Source organism: Onthophagus taurus, chromosome 1, assembly GCF_036711975.1.
Source record: "Onthophagus taurus isolate NC chromosome 1, IU_Otau_3.0, whole genome shotgun sequence".
Classification (NCBI taxonomy): Eukaryota; Metazoa; Arthropoda; class Insecta; order Coleoptera; family Scarabaeidae; genus Onthophagus; species Onthophagus taurus.
Window position 1 is genome coordinate 8,615,628 of NC_091966.1, and position 16,325 is coordinate 8,631,952.

General features: G+C 36.0%; 1 protein-coding gene across 1 annotated transcript; it reads right to left on the minus strand.

The window, feature by feature from the left end:
* Positions 1-10,568: 10,568 nt before the first annotated feature.
* LOC111427110 (kinesin-like protein KIF12) lies at positions 10,569-16,023 on the minus strand. The gene is made up of 8 exons (XM_023062098.2): positions 13,271-16,023; positions 12,797-12,892; positions 12,380-12,659; positions 12,003-12,331; positions 11,765-11,952; positions 11,373-11,711; positions 10,962-11,323; positions 10,569-10,905 (listed from the first exon to the last, which is right to left on the minus strand). Exons 1-8 carry the CDS (start codon positions 13,402-13,404, stop codon positions 10,717-10,719), a joined length of 1,917 nt encoding a protein of 638 aa, XP_022917866.2. The 5' UTR covers positions 13,405-16,023; the 3' UTR covers positions 10,569-10,716.
* Positions 16,024-16,325: the final 302 nt, after the last annotated feature.

Below are 16,325 nucleotides of genomic sequence, written 5' to 3' on the forward strand. Positions count from 1 at the left end.
CCGAACTCATTTCGCCCAGATCTATGAGAACTTCCTACACGAAGAACAAGTACAAATTCTTCGATGGCCTGCTCACTCTCCGGATTTAAACCCGATCGAGCATATGTGGAATATGATGGGTTACTACATAAAGCGTTTAACACAAACAGTAAACATCTTGCAGGAACTTCGTCGTCATCTACAGCAAGCCTGGGATAAGATTCCACAAGATACCATTGATAATCTCATTCAGAGCATGTCTCGCAGAGTAAGACAGTGCATAAACAATTATGGGGATATAACATTTTATTGACATAAATTGTGGGTATTTTTTTAATTGTTATGAGCTATATTTTTTTGTGACTCAGGTCTTTCGAGGTGTTGTATTTTTTTGGCACGTAGTTTATAAACGAAAATTCAACAATTACATAATAACAAAGGAGCAATAGATTTAAAGTATCCTTTATTCTATAAAGTAAACTGAGCAAAATAATAAGATGGTATATTGCGTGTACAACGTGTCTATGTAATTTGGGGATTAAACAATTTAAATGATTAAAACAGGAAAGTTGTTAGCAAGTATATTTATTAATAAATCTCTGTCACAAACTAGCTCTCGAGAAGTTCTCGTTTCCCGTAGTGGGTTTCCTAGCTAGGTCCACGGAGAGGCTCGCGTACCCAACTGTCCACGCACTACCGTTTTCTTGATAGCTAGCAATGACTGAGTTAGGGTTTGGCACACTGCATTCGTTCACTTGAAAGCGAACGGCAGTAATTTGAAATTAAGAATAAAAATAGATTGAAAGAAAACGAAATTTCACTGCTAAAGAATAAGTTTGCTTTATTTTTGAACAAGAACGTATTATATTATATATATAAAAAAAAACAACTGACAAAGATTTTAAAAAGTAAAAATTACATGACATAAGCTATTCAACAACATCATTACGGAATTTGCCGAGGTGGTTAGCAGGTTCAATGAGAAATCGGAAGTTTAAGATTTTAATAACGCTTACCCGTTTGTTAAAGTAAAATATTCATCGAAGAAAGAGAATCCAATTCAACGAATTTTATAACTAAATTGCTATAAGTTCAAATCGCACGACTCGAATTTAAAAACACAACAAAAACTTTAATTTCCCGGTTTCGCCCGATGCTTTTCTGTCCCAATCCCGTAACCGACTCCCCGATTTTTTCTTCATTTCTTCCCTGCTCCATCTACTCTAACTGCCACCTCGGCACATTCCTGCCAGAACCGCCTACGTAGTATTTAGTCTGGACCCTCGGTTCTCAAGACGCAACTTCGTAATTAAATTACAAAGTTCTGCCTGTATTGCGTTTTATTATTTTTTTTAATCGCTTTCGAATCCCAAAATGCGGTTTGTTACATCCCTCCCACCTTTTTAAAAGAAGGCTCCCCTAAGAGCCTTATTTATGATACCAAAATGAACAATACAAACCGCATTCTAGTATTTCCGATATCTACTTGAAATCTTAAGAATCAACAATCTCAATCGTTACAAAAAGTCTACATCTAAACACTTCTCAGTAACATAATTCCAATTTTCACATAATTTTAATTACGAAAACACATTTTTATTGATATTCTTTTGAAACAAAAAGTCAATTTTTTTTTTTTTTTTTTTTTTTTACATATGCATTTTAGTCACTTTCTTAAGAGTCTTTCACCGATTTTAACACTTAATTTATTAAAAATTATTTTAAAAGTTGTAACATAGTCCTTCACACCAAAACGTTTAAGAACTACCACGCACGCACAGTCAAGTAGTCGAAGTAGAGAAGCTGTCATCACATCTCGGGGCGACCTGACGGGTGCTACTACATTTCTTCGGTGGAAAATAAACATGTTCTCAGCTGGCTCCATTTATGTGTCGACGATAAGACATTGTTGATTTATTTAGAATGTTTTTTTTTTATTTAATGATTATTTACAAATGATAGGAATCGTATATTTCAGGATTTTTTTTGAATGAAGGACAATTTCGGAGTAAGTATTCTTGGTTTAATAGGATCTGTAACAGACGAAGTTGTCTGAATCTTGGTTACCATTTATTTCCGCATCCAACTTGGAGAGGTCGGTACCTCAGAATATATATTTGAAACCATCACTTCAGGGCTTGTGGAATTGGTTGCCTCAGGAACTATGTTAGTCGGAGTTTCTGGCGAAGCAAGATCCTCACCCCTTCTCTGATTAAGAAGCCACATCGTAAAATTTTTCCACAACTGGCCAAGATGACGATACCGCATCCCAAGGTTTTATATATTGCGTAGCCATTCAATATCACGCTAGCGAGTCCCTTTACGAAACACAATAAAACAATCACTCGTGCGATAACGTGCTCTTAGCAAATTTACGCAACTCTTCCGCATGAAATAGTTGAATCCAGTTCTTATTTTTCTGTCTTCTTTCCCTGGATTTTTCTAATAATGACATTGTTTATAGCTGATCGTTCCAAGCCGACTTGTACTATTTCTTGTGCTTGTCTGACGTCTTCGTTGTTATAAATTTCGGCCACTCCCAAATTCATAATGGTACTAAATTTTGATTTCTGAATCTTCATAAGGTAGAAGTCCATCAGGAGGTGTCTGGGATACCTGCAGTGGAGTTAAGGCTACCCAGGGCTTTTCAATCTGATACATTGGTGAATTAATGAGGTTGCGGTCAACCTGGTCTGCATAGTCCAGGAGTACATGTGTCATTGGCGACTCAAAATAGGACCGGTTATCCGTATCAGAGACAGGAAGTTCATGGTAGCAAGTATACGTTTTTCTTACTTGCACTCTCTTTGGTACACATTTCAATATGTACAGGACTTCTCCGATTGCACGGCCGACATAACTCGTTTCATTCTTAGCGAGCAAACTAACGGTGGTTGGTGATAACGGGGCCAACAATAAGCGATTTTTATGTGTTTCTATATACGATTTGTCGGTGAATCCGGGCTCTTTGGACTATTTGCACTTGTAACATGTTTTCTACATAATTGGACCTTATTTGTGAACAATTTCCAACGTTTTTTTTTTTTTAGCGATATGAGACTAATATTAACACTACGGGTGCTACAATCGTATGTGATAATAAATTGTTAATCCTATATTTATGTAGGCTCCAATCGCCAATAAAGTAGTTAAGAGCGCTGAAACAAACAAAAACAAAAATCCGATTTTCCGGTGTTTAGTAATCAACAACAAAATAGACAATAATAAAAGCTATTAATTATATATTTTTTTTATTATTTAAAAAAAAAATAAATAAATTTATTTTCTTTTTAATTTTAGTATTTAACTTATTAATTTACTTATTTTAATATTAATATTTTTATTTATTTATTAGTTATTTATTTATTTTTTTCTTTTTTTTTTTTACCTGTATACCTTATACTTTACCTATACCTAGCTGGAAGTTTTATGGCTCTCCTCTCCCGTCGTATTGCCAACGGTTCTTCAAGGGGTTCATCTATTAATTCTGGTGCCTTAATAATAATGCTATCGTCCTCACGTTCTCTTTCTATTTCTGAAGGGTTTTCAGAAGGTTCAGCTATTGACTCCAACAACTCCTTACTCATACATTCATTTTTCCCTTCCAGATTTTCTGCTGTACTAGTATCATTACTCTCTTCTAGAATTAATCGTCTCGGACATATATTAATTTTTGGGCAGGGGGTCTCATTTAGTAAATCTGTTACTCCTGTATTTTTTCGAAAAGTCAGATCCGGTGTATGTAAACTGATTATCGGCATATGTGGATCAACATACCGGTCTTCGTTTATTTCTTCGAGGTGTACATTCGAATCTAGGCTTTTACACTCTTTCGGGGTTGAGTCTTTATTAGTTCGAAATGATTTCAATCTATTACTATGTACAATAGATTTTAGCTTTCCGTTTACTGATGTAATTTCGTAGTTCTCTGGTCCTTTAATTTTTGTAATCATGTACGGTCCTATCCAAGGTTGGGCTAATTTTCTATTTAGACCTGGTTTTATAGATGTGTCTTTTAAGAGTACCAACTCTCCTACGTAAAAATCTCTGTGCTTACTTCTTTTATTATAATACTCAGCCTGTCTTCGAGCGGCAAGCTGCAAACTTTCAAAAACCGTCTCATACACGTGGTTCATTCGCGCTGCCAATTCCGTCACATAGTTCTCATCACAGTCGTACTTACACCTGGAGGGTCGGAGAAAAACATCCACTGGTAATTCCATTTCCCTGCCGTATAACAAAAAGTGGGGGGTATAGCCCGTACTACTATGCACCGTTGATCTGTACGCCAGAAGAACATAGGGTAGCCATTCATCCCAGGTTCTTTGGTCCTTTTTAACATAGTGAGATAGTACGTCCTTGATCACCCGATGACTTCTCTCGATAAGACCATTGCACTCGGGATGATACGGTGTGGTTTGTATTTTGTCGATATTTAATAGCTTACAAATTTCCTTCATGAGTGACGACACAAAATTTGTACCCTGATCGGTGAGCAACTGCAGAGGAGTACCGTGGCGACTTACTATTTGCGTTACAAAAGCTCGAGCCACAGTATCAGCCTTCTGATCAGGTAAGGCTACTGCCTCTAAATATTTGGTGAAATAGTCCTGGAACGTAAGTATATACTTGTTTCCTTTGTATGTTGTTGGTAACGGACCCACTATGTCCATTGAACTTCTTTCGAATGGCTTTCGAACAGTTGTAAATTTTTGCAAGGGTGCTCTAGACATATGGGGGGAAGTTTTACGTCTATTGCATGACTCACAATTCGAACAATACTTTTTAACATCACGTGTCATAGACGGCCAAAATACCCTATCCTTAAGTAAAGCTAATGTTTTCGCTTGACCGCCATGACCTGCAAATGGTAAATCGTGGTAATCATGCAAAGCCTTCTGCACAAATGATTTCGGCAACACTAGTACTTCTTTTCCTAACTCATCAGTTTTAAATAAGAGCTTATCATTATCTATGAAATAACTATCCCTAAGATCTTTGTTTGATGAAAGCGAATCCCGTATTTCAATGCAAAACTCGTCCTTATCTTGTTCTTTCAAAATAACATTTTTATCCCAAACTGGCGTTGCTATATTTTCCTGTATTTTACATAGTGTTTTATTTTTAACGAAAGGTAATTTATATACCATTATCATGGTATTCGTTCCCTCAAAACATTCTCTTAATTCTTCTTTAACTAGGCTCCACTTTAGTTTATCGAGACCACATCCTATTCTGGGTATTGCCAAATATCTCTCCCCAGATTTATTCATTTCCTCCCGTAACGTTTCTAGACACTGTCTCAACATGTGGTACGTTGGTTTATGGTAGTATTCGTCCTTTGTAATTAAATGGTATATTTTTCGTTTCTCCGCTATTTGCGGTACTATGTCACCAACTCCTTTCTCCTCGGATCTTAATTTTTCAACGGAGCCAAATCGCTTTTTAAATTCCTTTGCAATACCAGCTCCCATCGCAAAATCAGCCGAAACGCAATGAGCTAATACCCAACCTTGGGGAGCATCAAACAAATTTCCCTCTACTTCATTAATGCATAACTTATCTTTCTGATCCTTTCGGATTAGGGAAACTATACTGTTTCGGCTGAGAGCATCCACGTTTCCATGCTTTCGGCCCGGTCTGTGGATAATCTCGAAGTCATACTCCATTAGCATTAAAGCCCATCGTGCTAGTCTCGAGCTCGGGTCTTTGATATTCATCAACCATTTCAATGGTCTGTGGTCTGTTATGATAGTGAAACGGCGTCCATATAAGTAGCACCGAAATTGCTTTATCCCAAATATGACAGCAAGACACTCTTTTTCGGTAGTCGAATAGTTTAGCTCAGCCTTCTTTAGTCCTCTACTAGCGAAAGCCACAGGGCGTTCATTTCCCTCTCTCACCTGGCTAAGTATAGCACCTAATCCTGTGTTACTCGCGTCTGTAGCCAAGATGAAAGGCTCATTGAAATCTGGGAAAATTAATACCGATTCTGATGTTATCGCGGCCTTTAAGCTTTCCACCGCTTCCAATTGCTCTTTTTCGAATTTAAACGCGACATCTTTGCGCGTTAACTTCGTAATTGGGGCCGCTAATCGGGTAAAGTCCGGTATAAATTTCCTATACCATCCCACCAGCCCTAAAAATTCTCTACAATTCCTAACGTTTTTTGGAACGGGGAAATTCTGTATCGAGTTGATTTTTCCCGGATCCGGTTGAACGCCTTGGGCAGATATTATGTGACCAAGATAAGACACCTTTGGGACCGCGATCTGGCTTTTCTCCATCTTAAGTTTTAGTCCTGCATCTCGGATTCTATCAAAAATAGTTTGTAGTTTGTTCACATGATCGTCGACACCCGTTCCATTGAAAATTATTATATCATCTAAATAGACGAGGCAATGAGTACCTAATAATCCCGAAAATGTAAAATTCATGAAGCGCTGAAACGTCGCGGGGGCATTTACTAGCCCAAACATCATTCGGTTGCTCTCATAGTGCCCGAACGGCGTGGAGAAAGCTGTTTTTTCTCGGTCATTCTTCTCCACTTCTATTTGATGGTACGCCGACGCTACATCAAACACGCTAAACAGATTAGTCTTCCCTAACACATCTACTGTCTCTTGCAGATTCGGCAACGGGTACACATCTTTCTTAGTTACCGCGTTGAGTCCTCGGTAATCTATACATACTCGGGGTTTTATCGATCCGTCTGACATCTGCCGGTTAACGATTACAACCGGCGCCGACCAGGGTGAATGAGATGGTTTAATAATATTTTTCTTTAACAGCTTATCTATTTCTTCCTGTAAGAACTCTCGTTGATGAACTGGTACTCTATATGGACGTTTACTAATTGGTGGTACATTCTCAGTAATAATTTGATGTTTGACCTTGTGAGTTTTCGTAAAACTTTCGTCACCATTGTCGAAAATATCTCGATAATCTAATAACAATTTTTCAACTTTCTCTTTGTCTGTTTCTGATAGATGAGCCAATGAGATCGATTCCAAAAATGTTGATGTCTCTTCGTTTTCTCTTATCATTGCAACCATCTCGCTTTTTACTTCTGGATTAACCTTCTTATTCGGTATTATACAACTATACGCTCTAGCTATCTCTGTATGCTTTGGAATCGTTATTGATTCTTCTCCTATGTTTGCAACCAATACTCGTGGTTTTTCCCCTCTTGGAACAGCACATCTTCCTATTAATATATTTGGATGAAAGGGCGTTTTACTTGATTCAATTACAATGTCGTTCTTTTTATTATTATTACGCACGTCAACCGCTAACACCTTCTCTGTAAACGGTTCAACGATATCTTCTTCAACGGTGATAACAGGATTACATTGACAGTTTTTATCATTGTTTATTTCGTTTTCTTCCGTATCTTTCATATCAGTTTCATCCTTAATTTCTTCTTCATTTTCGCATTCCCTTAACTCATTATTTTCTGCAACAATTCGTGACTTCTGCGTCACCAATCCACTACTTCCGCTGGGGTCTTCTTGACTTTCGCCTTCTCGGCTCTCCCTTTGACTTTCTTTAGTCTTTAATTTCTCTGTTTTTTTTTCTTCTTCTTCTATTCTTCTATCGTGACAATCCCTGTCCACATTTACATCGATCATTCGGCGATACCCGGTTTCATAGTCATCGTTGCTATCTGAACTTAACTCCCCAAACTCTTCTACCAAAACATTTACCTCGAGTGGCATAAACCTCGTTCGTTGATTCGTCTCCTCGGTTACGTACTTTTCTTCGACTTCACGTTTCTTTATTAGATACTCCGTCCTCGTTACTTGCGGTTCGATTAAATTTATTTCCGTTGATAATTCTGATACATAATCATTCGCGAGTTCCAAATTATCTACCTGACCTACACCCAAACCTGATGTGGTGGATTCTCTACATTCAAGGGAATCTGTAGACACAATACGCTGCGACCCCAAATTGACGTTCATGATACTTGAAAATCTAACATCAATACCTCCTACATTTAGGCTACCTTTACTAAAATCAATAATTACATTGTGAAATTCCATAAAATCGCGTCCCAATACTCCATCTGTGGTTAAAGGCAAATTGTCCAAACATACATAGCACGAGAAATCTCCTAAATTCGATTCATTCCCCAATGAAAAATTTAACTCAGTCGTACCTAGCATGTCAATTCCGTGTCCCGTTATTCCCGAAATACTAAAATCTCCTGACATAGGTTTAATTGCTTCTGAAATTACACAAGAATGTTTAATTATCGTAACAGGAGAACCGGTGTCTACTAACATCGTTATTGGTTTGTTTTTATTGAACAATTTAATAGAAAAAGGTGTTTCAAAAATGAGTCTCATATGCGGTATAATCTTATTTACAGTTGGGTCATAATTTTCGACAGGCTTTATTGACCTATCGTAACCCTTTAATTCGAGTCTCCTGCGGTTCGGGTATTCACCGCAGGACGATATGCGTTTAAAGAGTTCGTCTCATTGTACCTGTTATTCGCGGGAATTTGCGGTGATCTAGTAACCCGCGGGGGCGATTGTCGATCCGTATAATTGTTATCGTTTACATTACGTCGCGGTTCGTTTTGATAATCTCGCTGTTGGTAATAAAAATTTCTTCGGTCGCGGTTGTTTACCTTATCGGATGAATGACCCTCTTGAAAACTAACACGGCGTGGGAGGTCACGCCTTTGGTCGTAGTTCGGTTGCATTTTATTTGAAGGTAACCTACATTGTTTACTAATATGACCGGGTTTTCCGCAATTATAACAATTAAACACGGTTGTCTGTGCATTACAAAATTTCGCAAAATGACCTGACTTTCCGCATCTGTAACATAATCTAGTAGTCGTATCCACCGCTCCTATATTAATTCGATTTGGACGATTTCGGTTTGTAGCCTGATTTAATTCTTCAAATGATGCGATCTCTTCCGCTTTATCTAGAGTTAAATCCGTTTCACGCATAAGTAACGTTCCTACCATTTGACTTAATTCACGTTTCATTCCCACTTTAAATTGACTTAGTGCTAATTCATTAATTTTTATAATAACTCCCGGTAATTCTGCTGCTGTTACTTTCGCTTTGTCCTCCTCGATAATCTCATTCGCGATAGACTTTATACTGGTTACGTAAGACGACACGGATTCATCGTGTTTTTGGAACGCGCGCATTAATTTCCCTAGTGCTTCTCCCGGTAATTTTCGCGGGGTAAACTTTTTAATTAATTTTTCCCGTAATTCTACATATGTGACCTGATTACTCTGTAAGTTTGTTTCCGCCTTATAAAATTTATAAGCCTCTCCACTCAATCGATACCTAACAATATGAAGCATTTGTGTTTCATTCCAATTATCTAAGATCGCACGTTGCTCTAACCTTTCAAAATACAGTTTAACATTTTCTCGACCTGAAAAAGATTCTACCGTTCCTGCTAACATTCCTAAAGAAATCGGTGTAACCATCATTGGTGTTGTTAGAATAGAACCTTCAGCTTCGCCCGGAATTTCTGCTACGTTATCATCGGCGTTCATAGTGATTAAGATTTTTATTATTTTTAATGATAGTCACAAAATATTCACCTACTAACCCCTGCACGACAAAATTTATTACTTTATACGTACAAACAAAAGAATGATTGACAAAACATTAAAGAAAATTAACTCGAAATCTTTAAATTTTGAAACAGGAAATAGTAACAAAAACAAAATAAAAAAATAACAATTAGATTTTATTTCTACTTTTACATCAAATTGTGCCAACCCCACACCTGACACCAGTTTGTCACAAACTAGCTCTCGAGAAGTTCTCGTTTCCCGTAGTGGGTTTCCTAGCTAGGTCCACGGAGCGGCTCGCGTACCCAACTGTCCACGCACTACCGTTTTCTTGATAGCTAGCAATGACTGAGTTAGGGTTTGGCACACTGCATTCGTTCACTTGAAAGCGAACGGCAGTAATTTGAAATTAAGAATAAAAATAGATTGAAAGAAAACGAAATTTCACTGCTAAAGAATAAGTTTGCTTTATTTTTGAACAAGAACGTATTATATTATATATATAAAAAAAAACAACTGACAAAGATTTTAAAAAGTAAAAATTACATGACATAAGCTATTCAACAACATCATTACGGAATTTGCCGAGGTGGTTAGCAGGTTCAATGAGAAATCGGAAGTTTAAGATTTTAATAACGCTTACCCGTTTGTTAAAGTAAAATATTCATCGAAGAAAGAGAATCCAATTCAACGAATTTTATAACTAAATTGCTATAAGTTCAAATCGCACGACTCGAATTTAAAAACACAACAAAAACTTTAATTTCCCGGTTTCGCCCGATGCTTTTCTGTCCCAATCCCGTAACCGACTCCCCGATTTTTTCTTCATTTCTTCCCTGCTCCATCTACTCTAACTGCCACCTCGGCACATTCCTGCCAGAACCGCCTACGTAGTATTTAGTCTGGACCCTCGGTTCTCAAGACGCAACTTCGTAATTAAATTACAAAGTTCTGCCTGTATTGCGTTTTATTATTTTTTTTAATCGCTTTCGAATCCCAAAATGCGGTTTGTTACATCTCCAAATGATACATTTCTTAAACATAAAAATAAATTACAATTTTTTTAGAGTTTATAACAATTATTACTGATTTATTATTGAGGTAATGATTCATTATTAATTATTCATTATTAATAATTAAGGTTTTTTTTACATTTTCATAAAAAGTTAATTATTAATTAATTAATTATTAATATAACTCCCAAACAAATCAGGATTTTTCTGTTGAAGTCGTTTCAACGAAATTTCAGGTAAACTTGAAACGCTTCCCGATGACTCGGACGATTTCGAATTTAATTTCAATTTTGGAATTTCTATCCTTCGTTTATTCAATTCTTTTTCTACTGCAGGAGGTAGTAATTCATTATTATCCTAAAATATTATTTAGAATAATTCATTTATGTCAATTAATTAAAGTTGTTTTTTACCTTTTTCATTTCTTCCGGATTAGTCCAAATGTCTCTATTTTTAAACGCCAAAGAATATTCATCATCATTCAACGTTAAAAGATCATTTGCTGACATAACAGGTCTCACCGCGATATTCGGCGATCTTACTGTGACTCTCTGTGCTTCTTCGAGATTTCGAACCAATTTTTCGTTTTCTCTACTTAACAATTCTTGGTCCCTCAACATTTGATCTTTTAAATAAAATAATTGGGCGTTGTCGTTTTTTAAATTTTCGTTTTCTTCCGCGTACACTTGCACTAATTGGATTAATTCTTTGTTGTCCATATGGACTATATCATCAACGTTTAATTTTGGTACGTTTGAATTAACATCTTTTGAAACTAAAATATTTTTTTTTAAGTATTTTTTGTGATAATTTTAAAGACTTACTTAAAGTAAAATCTGATAAAGGTACTGTTGATAAAGCGTTTCTTAAATGCTCGTTTTCTAATTCTAAATTTTCCACGGTTTGTTTTAGCGATAAAATTAAAGCTTCTCTTGGATCCATCATAACGACCGGTTTTAATTTAATCTTTTTCGCTCGGCTTGCGTATCTCAAAGTGTTTAAAGTTTCGTTTAAATTTGAACGAGCCGGAGATATACAGGCTATCATTAAAGTGACGCCGTTTCCCGCCAAAGAATCTGCTAATAACTTTGTTAATTTTGAGTCTCTGTAAGGGATGTAGTTATTTTTTTTCTTTGTATCGCTTAACGTTGATATGCAATAACCTTAAATATAATCAAAAATTTTAAATTGAGTAATCACTTGATTTGCTTTTTACCTAAAACCATAAGGCTTTTATTTATATTATTCGCTTCTTCTAAAGTTTTTCCGGCGCTTTGCGTCTTCTTCGTCATTTCGCTCCCCGCTAAATCCACAAAATTTATTTTACCTGATCTTGATATAAAAACACCTCCTTCTGCTGGTTGTTCAGACGTTATATACACAGTTAAAATTGTATGACTTCGACTGTAAATAAATTATTTATTTAAAAATAAAGTTGTAAAAGAAAGTTTTACCTTGAAAAGTCATTCATGTTATGATAACCCATCGATCGATTACGAATCCCTTCTTCTAAAACCCCAATCAAATCGTCCAACTCCTCACAATCGACCATAAATAGATTCTCGACGAAAAAGCCGCGATTTTTTTTGCTCCATCGAACAGCCAAAGGTTTTCTTCGAATAGCCGGGTTTAATAAATCGATAACCTTTTCATTGTAAATCTCCAAAAAACTTGCTTTCAATATAAAATTGAAGTTGTTTCTTTTTTGGATTTCCTCAAATATGTGTAAAAAAGCTCGAAATATCAAACCGTGATGTTCACTGTATGGGGAAAGCTTCTTAAACTAAAATTCAAAAATAGCAAAAATCCAAAAAACAACATTTTAGATTACTAATTTAGGTGGTCCAGTTAACGTGTGAGTTTTCCCACTTCCAGTTTGTCCATAACAAAAAATTGTGCACCGAAATCCTTCAATAGCCATTTCAATCAATCGCTTAACCCCCGAATATTGCAAAACATCTTCTTGCGTAGCCGTTGGTTCAAAAACGGTGTTATAGCTAAAAATTTTCGGTTTATTCCCGAAATTTTCGATCATAATTTGGCCGTCAGGGAGAAGTTGTACGATCGATGGATCTCGAACTCTCTTCTCTTTCTCGCTTAGAGGTCGTACCCTGTAAATAATATATTAAAGGAATATCTCCTAGAAGACATTCTAGAATTAAAACGTTTCTACGATCTAATAAGGTCAACTGTCTGTTAAAAGTGGGCGCGTTAATATTTAATTCGAAAAGTTGGAAAAAAAGGTCACCTTACTACCACGTTTATGTTACCGTCTTCTTCGCCTGCGTCACTTAACACTTTTCGCAGTTTTTCATCCAAATCTAAACACTCCAAACTTCCACTTCTATAATAAAAAGTTCTTTTTAAGTATTCTTTTAATAACTTAAAGTTATTAATTTTAAAACGTTTTATGAAAGAAAAGAAAAAAAGGGGTTGTTTAAAAACTATTGAAATCTATATGGTGTAAGTAATGTATTTGTCAAGTACTACACCATTACAATTATTAATCTTATGTCTAAATTTACGGTCAAGGTAAACATCGAATCCATTGATTTATGATTATGTCGGTATCTGTACATCGCGCGTGCATACACTTTATAAAAGTTTCATTAAGTTAAACGGGCAGTTTTCAGCGCTCAATTGACGTCATTTTCAAAGAAAAAAAAATTCCATGATAAAAAAAAATAATCAAAATATTAATTCAATTTTGAAATCTCTTTACCTACTGCTTGTAGAAATACTCGAAGCATTTTCTGGAGTTCGATTACTTTTCCCGCCAAAAGAATAAATCGAATTGTTGGGACTTCCCACCAAACTTCGACTGATGGTCTTTCCAAAGTAATTTCTACGCGACATCGCGACTTTTTTTTCACTAACAATTTAAAAAAAATTTTTTTCAACACCAACCTCAACAGTAGTCGACGAGGTACTGAATAAACGCCCGCGTAAATCGTCGCCTCGTTGTCTTTCACCCTGTTTGCTTTCCAGACTCGTTACCATAGGACAATGTTTAATACAAACCCTTTTTCCATACGTGTTAAATGAGTCGCGTCCTTATATATCAAGCCATCAGTTTTGAAAACATGCGTAAATATAATGTGACGGTGAAAAAACAGTCTTTTTTTCTAGGAATTGATGGCTATCTTTTTATTTAGTAAAGTAGGGTTTTCATTTTATGGGTGTTGAAAGAATATTAATAATGATTTGAAAATTGATGTTTTTAAAACATTTCAATTTTAGTCAGTCACTTTAGTTTTAATGTCCACGTTTCCAATGTATGCGTGGTGTTTGGAAAAATTAATGACTTAGCAAGCAACCCCTTGGTATTACTACTAATAGCTCGGTCTTTCCAAATTTTGGATAATTTTATCATGGCTACTCTAGCCATAGCTATGCGTGTTTTCATTTTTTCACCGCAACCACCGGTGTTAGATATAAGAGTACCTAGGTACACGAATTGGTCAACTAACTCATACTTCGCAACATCGTTATTTCCGAGATAGCTATCTGTTGCCATTACTTTAGTTTTTAACTTAGCCATGCGTTGAGGTCGTGCGATTGCTGCTTGCTGCGTGTCATTTTCATACCTCAAGTTGCTAAATTTCTTCCCACCAACCGAGACGCCGCCGTTCCAATTAAATAATTATATTTGTTCTCGTACACGTTTACCCGGCATAAATCCACTTTGTTCTTCCGATATCTGTAGAAATAAAATTGCTTTTAGTATTTCATTGATTATGTGCAATAATATCTTGCTTGCAATCAGTGCAAGAAATGGAACTTTGACCTCCCATGGCTTTGAAGATCTCTGCAGGAATTCCATCTATTCCGGATGAATTGTAATTTTTTATGTGCTGTATGGCTCTTTTCCTTCCGTTTTCAATTTTGTTCAATTTTGGAAACGCTTCCCCCAAACCTCTGTCATATCATCTGCATCAATTACTGTATTTCCATATTTGTTGTTTATTATTTGGGTACGAGACTTAAACTCTTTTGCAAGGAACTTAACTTTTCTGTACAAATCGTGTGATTCATTTTGTTGGGATTATTGTTATATTTCTTCGCAAATTCTTCTTACGTAATGATTGTGGTTTATTCTGTGCATTCTTTCTTTGGCCTGCAGGTTTGACATAATGAATCCTAAGCCTGATTTTTTTTTATTTTCTAATGCTCTTGATTCTGCTGCTTATTTTATCTAAGTTCTGATAATGTAATTGTATTCCATAATGTGTCTTCAAAGAATTTCGATTATTATATTGTTTCCAGCTAATTTTGCAGCTGCTACATCGCTGGCGCATTCATTCTTTTGTTTTTACTTCGCTTCTTGACTATTTGTAGTTTTAGAGCTAAAGTTGTTAGTAGAAGATTATGGTCCGCATCGCATACTACACCTGGTCTTGTGTTAGTATGTCTTATTGTTCTCCATCTACTTTGTCCATGTTGATAATCGTCGTGGGTGGTGCTTGAACAGTGTATCAGCTATTACAAAGTAGTTCCAAGACCGTGTTGTTCGATAATGTTGCGAATGTGACTCATCTTTTATGTTTGAAACTTTTGCATGAAAATCGCCGGTCATTAGAAAAATGTCGTTGTTGGGTACATGATTGATTGTTTATTCGAGCTTTAAATATGTTGGTAATACCGACGAAAATATCACCGTAGACAAGTAATTGGTGGAAAGTGAAATGGAATATATTTACATAGTCAAGATGGGCAAAGAAAATCAGTCAGCTAAGAAAAAACGCATAATACAACTGACATGGGCAGCCTTTAGCAAATTAAAACACATGCTGAGAACCGGAGACATGACTCATGCGTACTACCATTGGCGACCTATGAATTGAAAACCATGGCGATGACAAAAAATAGTGCAAACCAATTGAAAATCATGCTTTAAAGATATCATGCTTAAAAGATAGAAGCAGAAATAAGACATAATTGCAAGACCACTTTAGATGGACAGCGAGGATAACGTGTTAGCGGCTAAGAACATCAAAACGCAGTACGGGCAGGCCTCCCAGAAGATGGATTGATGATATAAAGAGAATTGTGGGAAGCAGACATATTGTGACATAACTCGGTTTTGAAGGTTTACTTTACTATAATTAAACAGTAAAATCGTTGGAGTATAAGAACACATAGTTTTATTTCACTCCTTTTACAATTCCTGTGTGGGCATACTGGCTTATAAATTATAAAATGTACTATTAAAAGACGCATCAATAAGCAATCCTTCCACCGGCGTCCGATGTCCGATAGTTCGAGCGATAAACAATATCCATTTCTTTGTTTCCCTTGCCCTTCCTTATACTTCGCCTTTGCCTTGTTCTTCGAGACTTCTTTCTTTTAAGAGGAAATAATAACCGCTTGTTGCTAAAACATATTTCTTTCCTTGATCGAACTTCTATACTTATGTACTTTATAATAGTGATGGAACGGATAGTGATTTTGCGACAAGACGGATATCCTCTTCGTCCGATTTTCCGGTTATCCGGCATATCTATCCGGCCATTATGGTTCTAATTTCTGGTACATTTCTGAAGTGATACCATACATTGCAACATCATTGCGAAATTTGAATAAAAATGAAATTAATAAGAAAGCTGATAAGATATGTCAACTTATTTAGATCCAAGATACAACATGAGCTTTTTTGATGCTGATTTAACTAACGAAGCAACTCTAAAAATGAGATACTTTAATTAATAATATATCCCCACATCCTTCAAGAAATGAATTTTATAGCGAATTTTGAATATTATCGATGAAAATTGCAA

Bases quoted from the DNA above. Each gene is read 5' to 3' on its own strand.
- LOC111427110 (XM_023062098.2), bottom strand. From the start codon at position 13,404: ATGTCGCGTAGAAATTACTTTGGAAAGACCATCAGTCGAAGTTTGGTG. The intron at 12,893-13,270 runs GTAAAGAGATTT...TTTTTATTATAG, and splicing joins AGTATTTCTACAAGCAGTAG to AAGTGGAAGTTTGGAGTGTT. The intron at 11,953-12,002 runs GTAAAACTTTCT...ATTTATTTACAG, and splicing joins AACATGAATGACTTTTCAAG to TCGAAGTCATACAATTTTAA.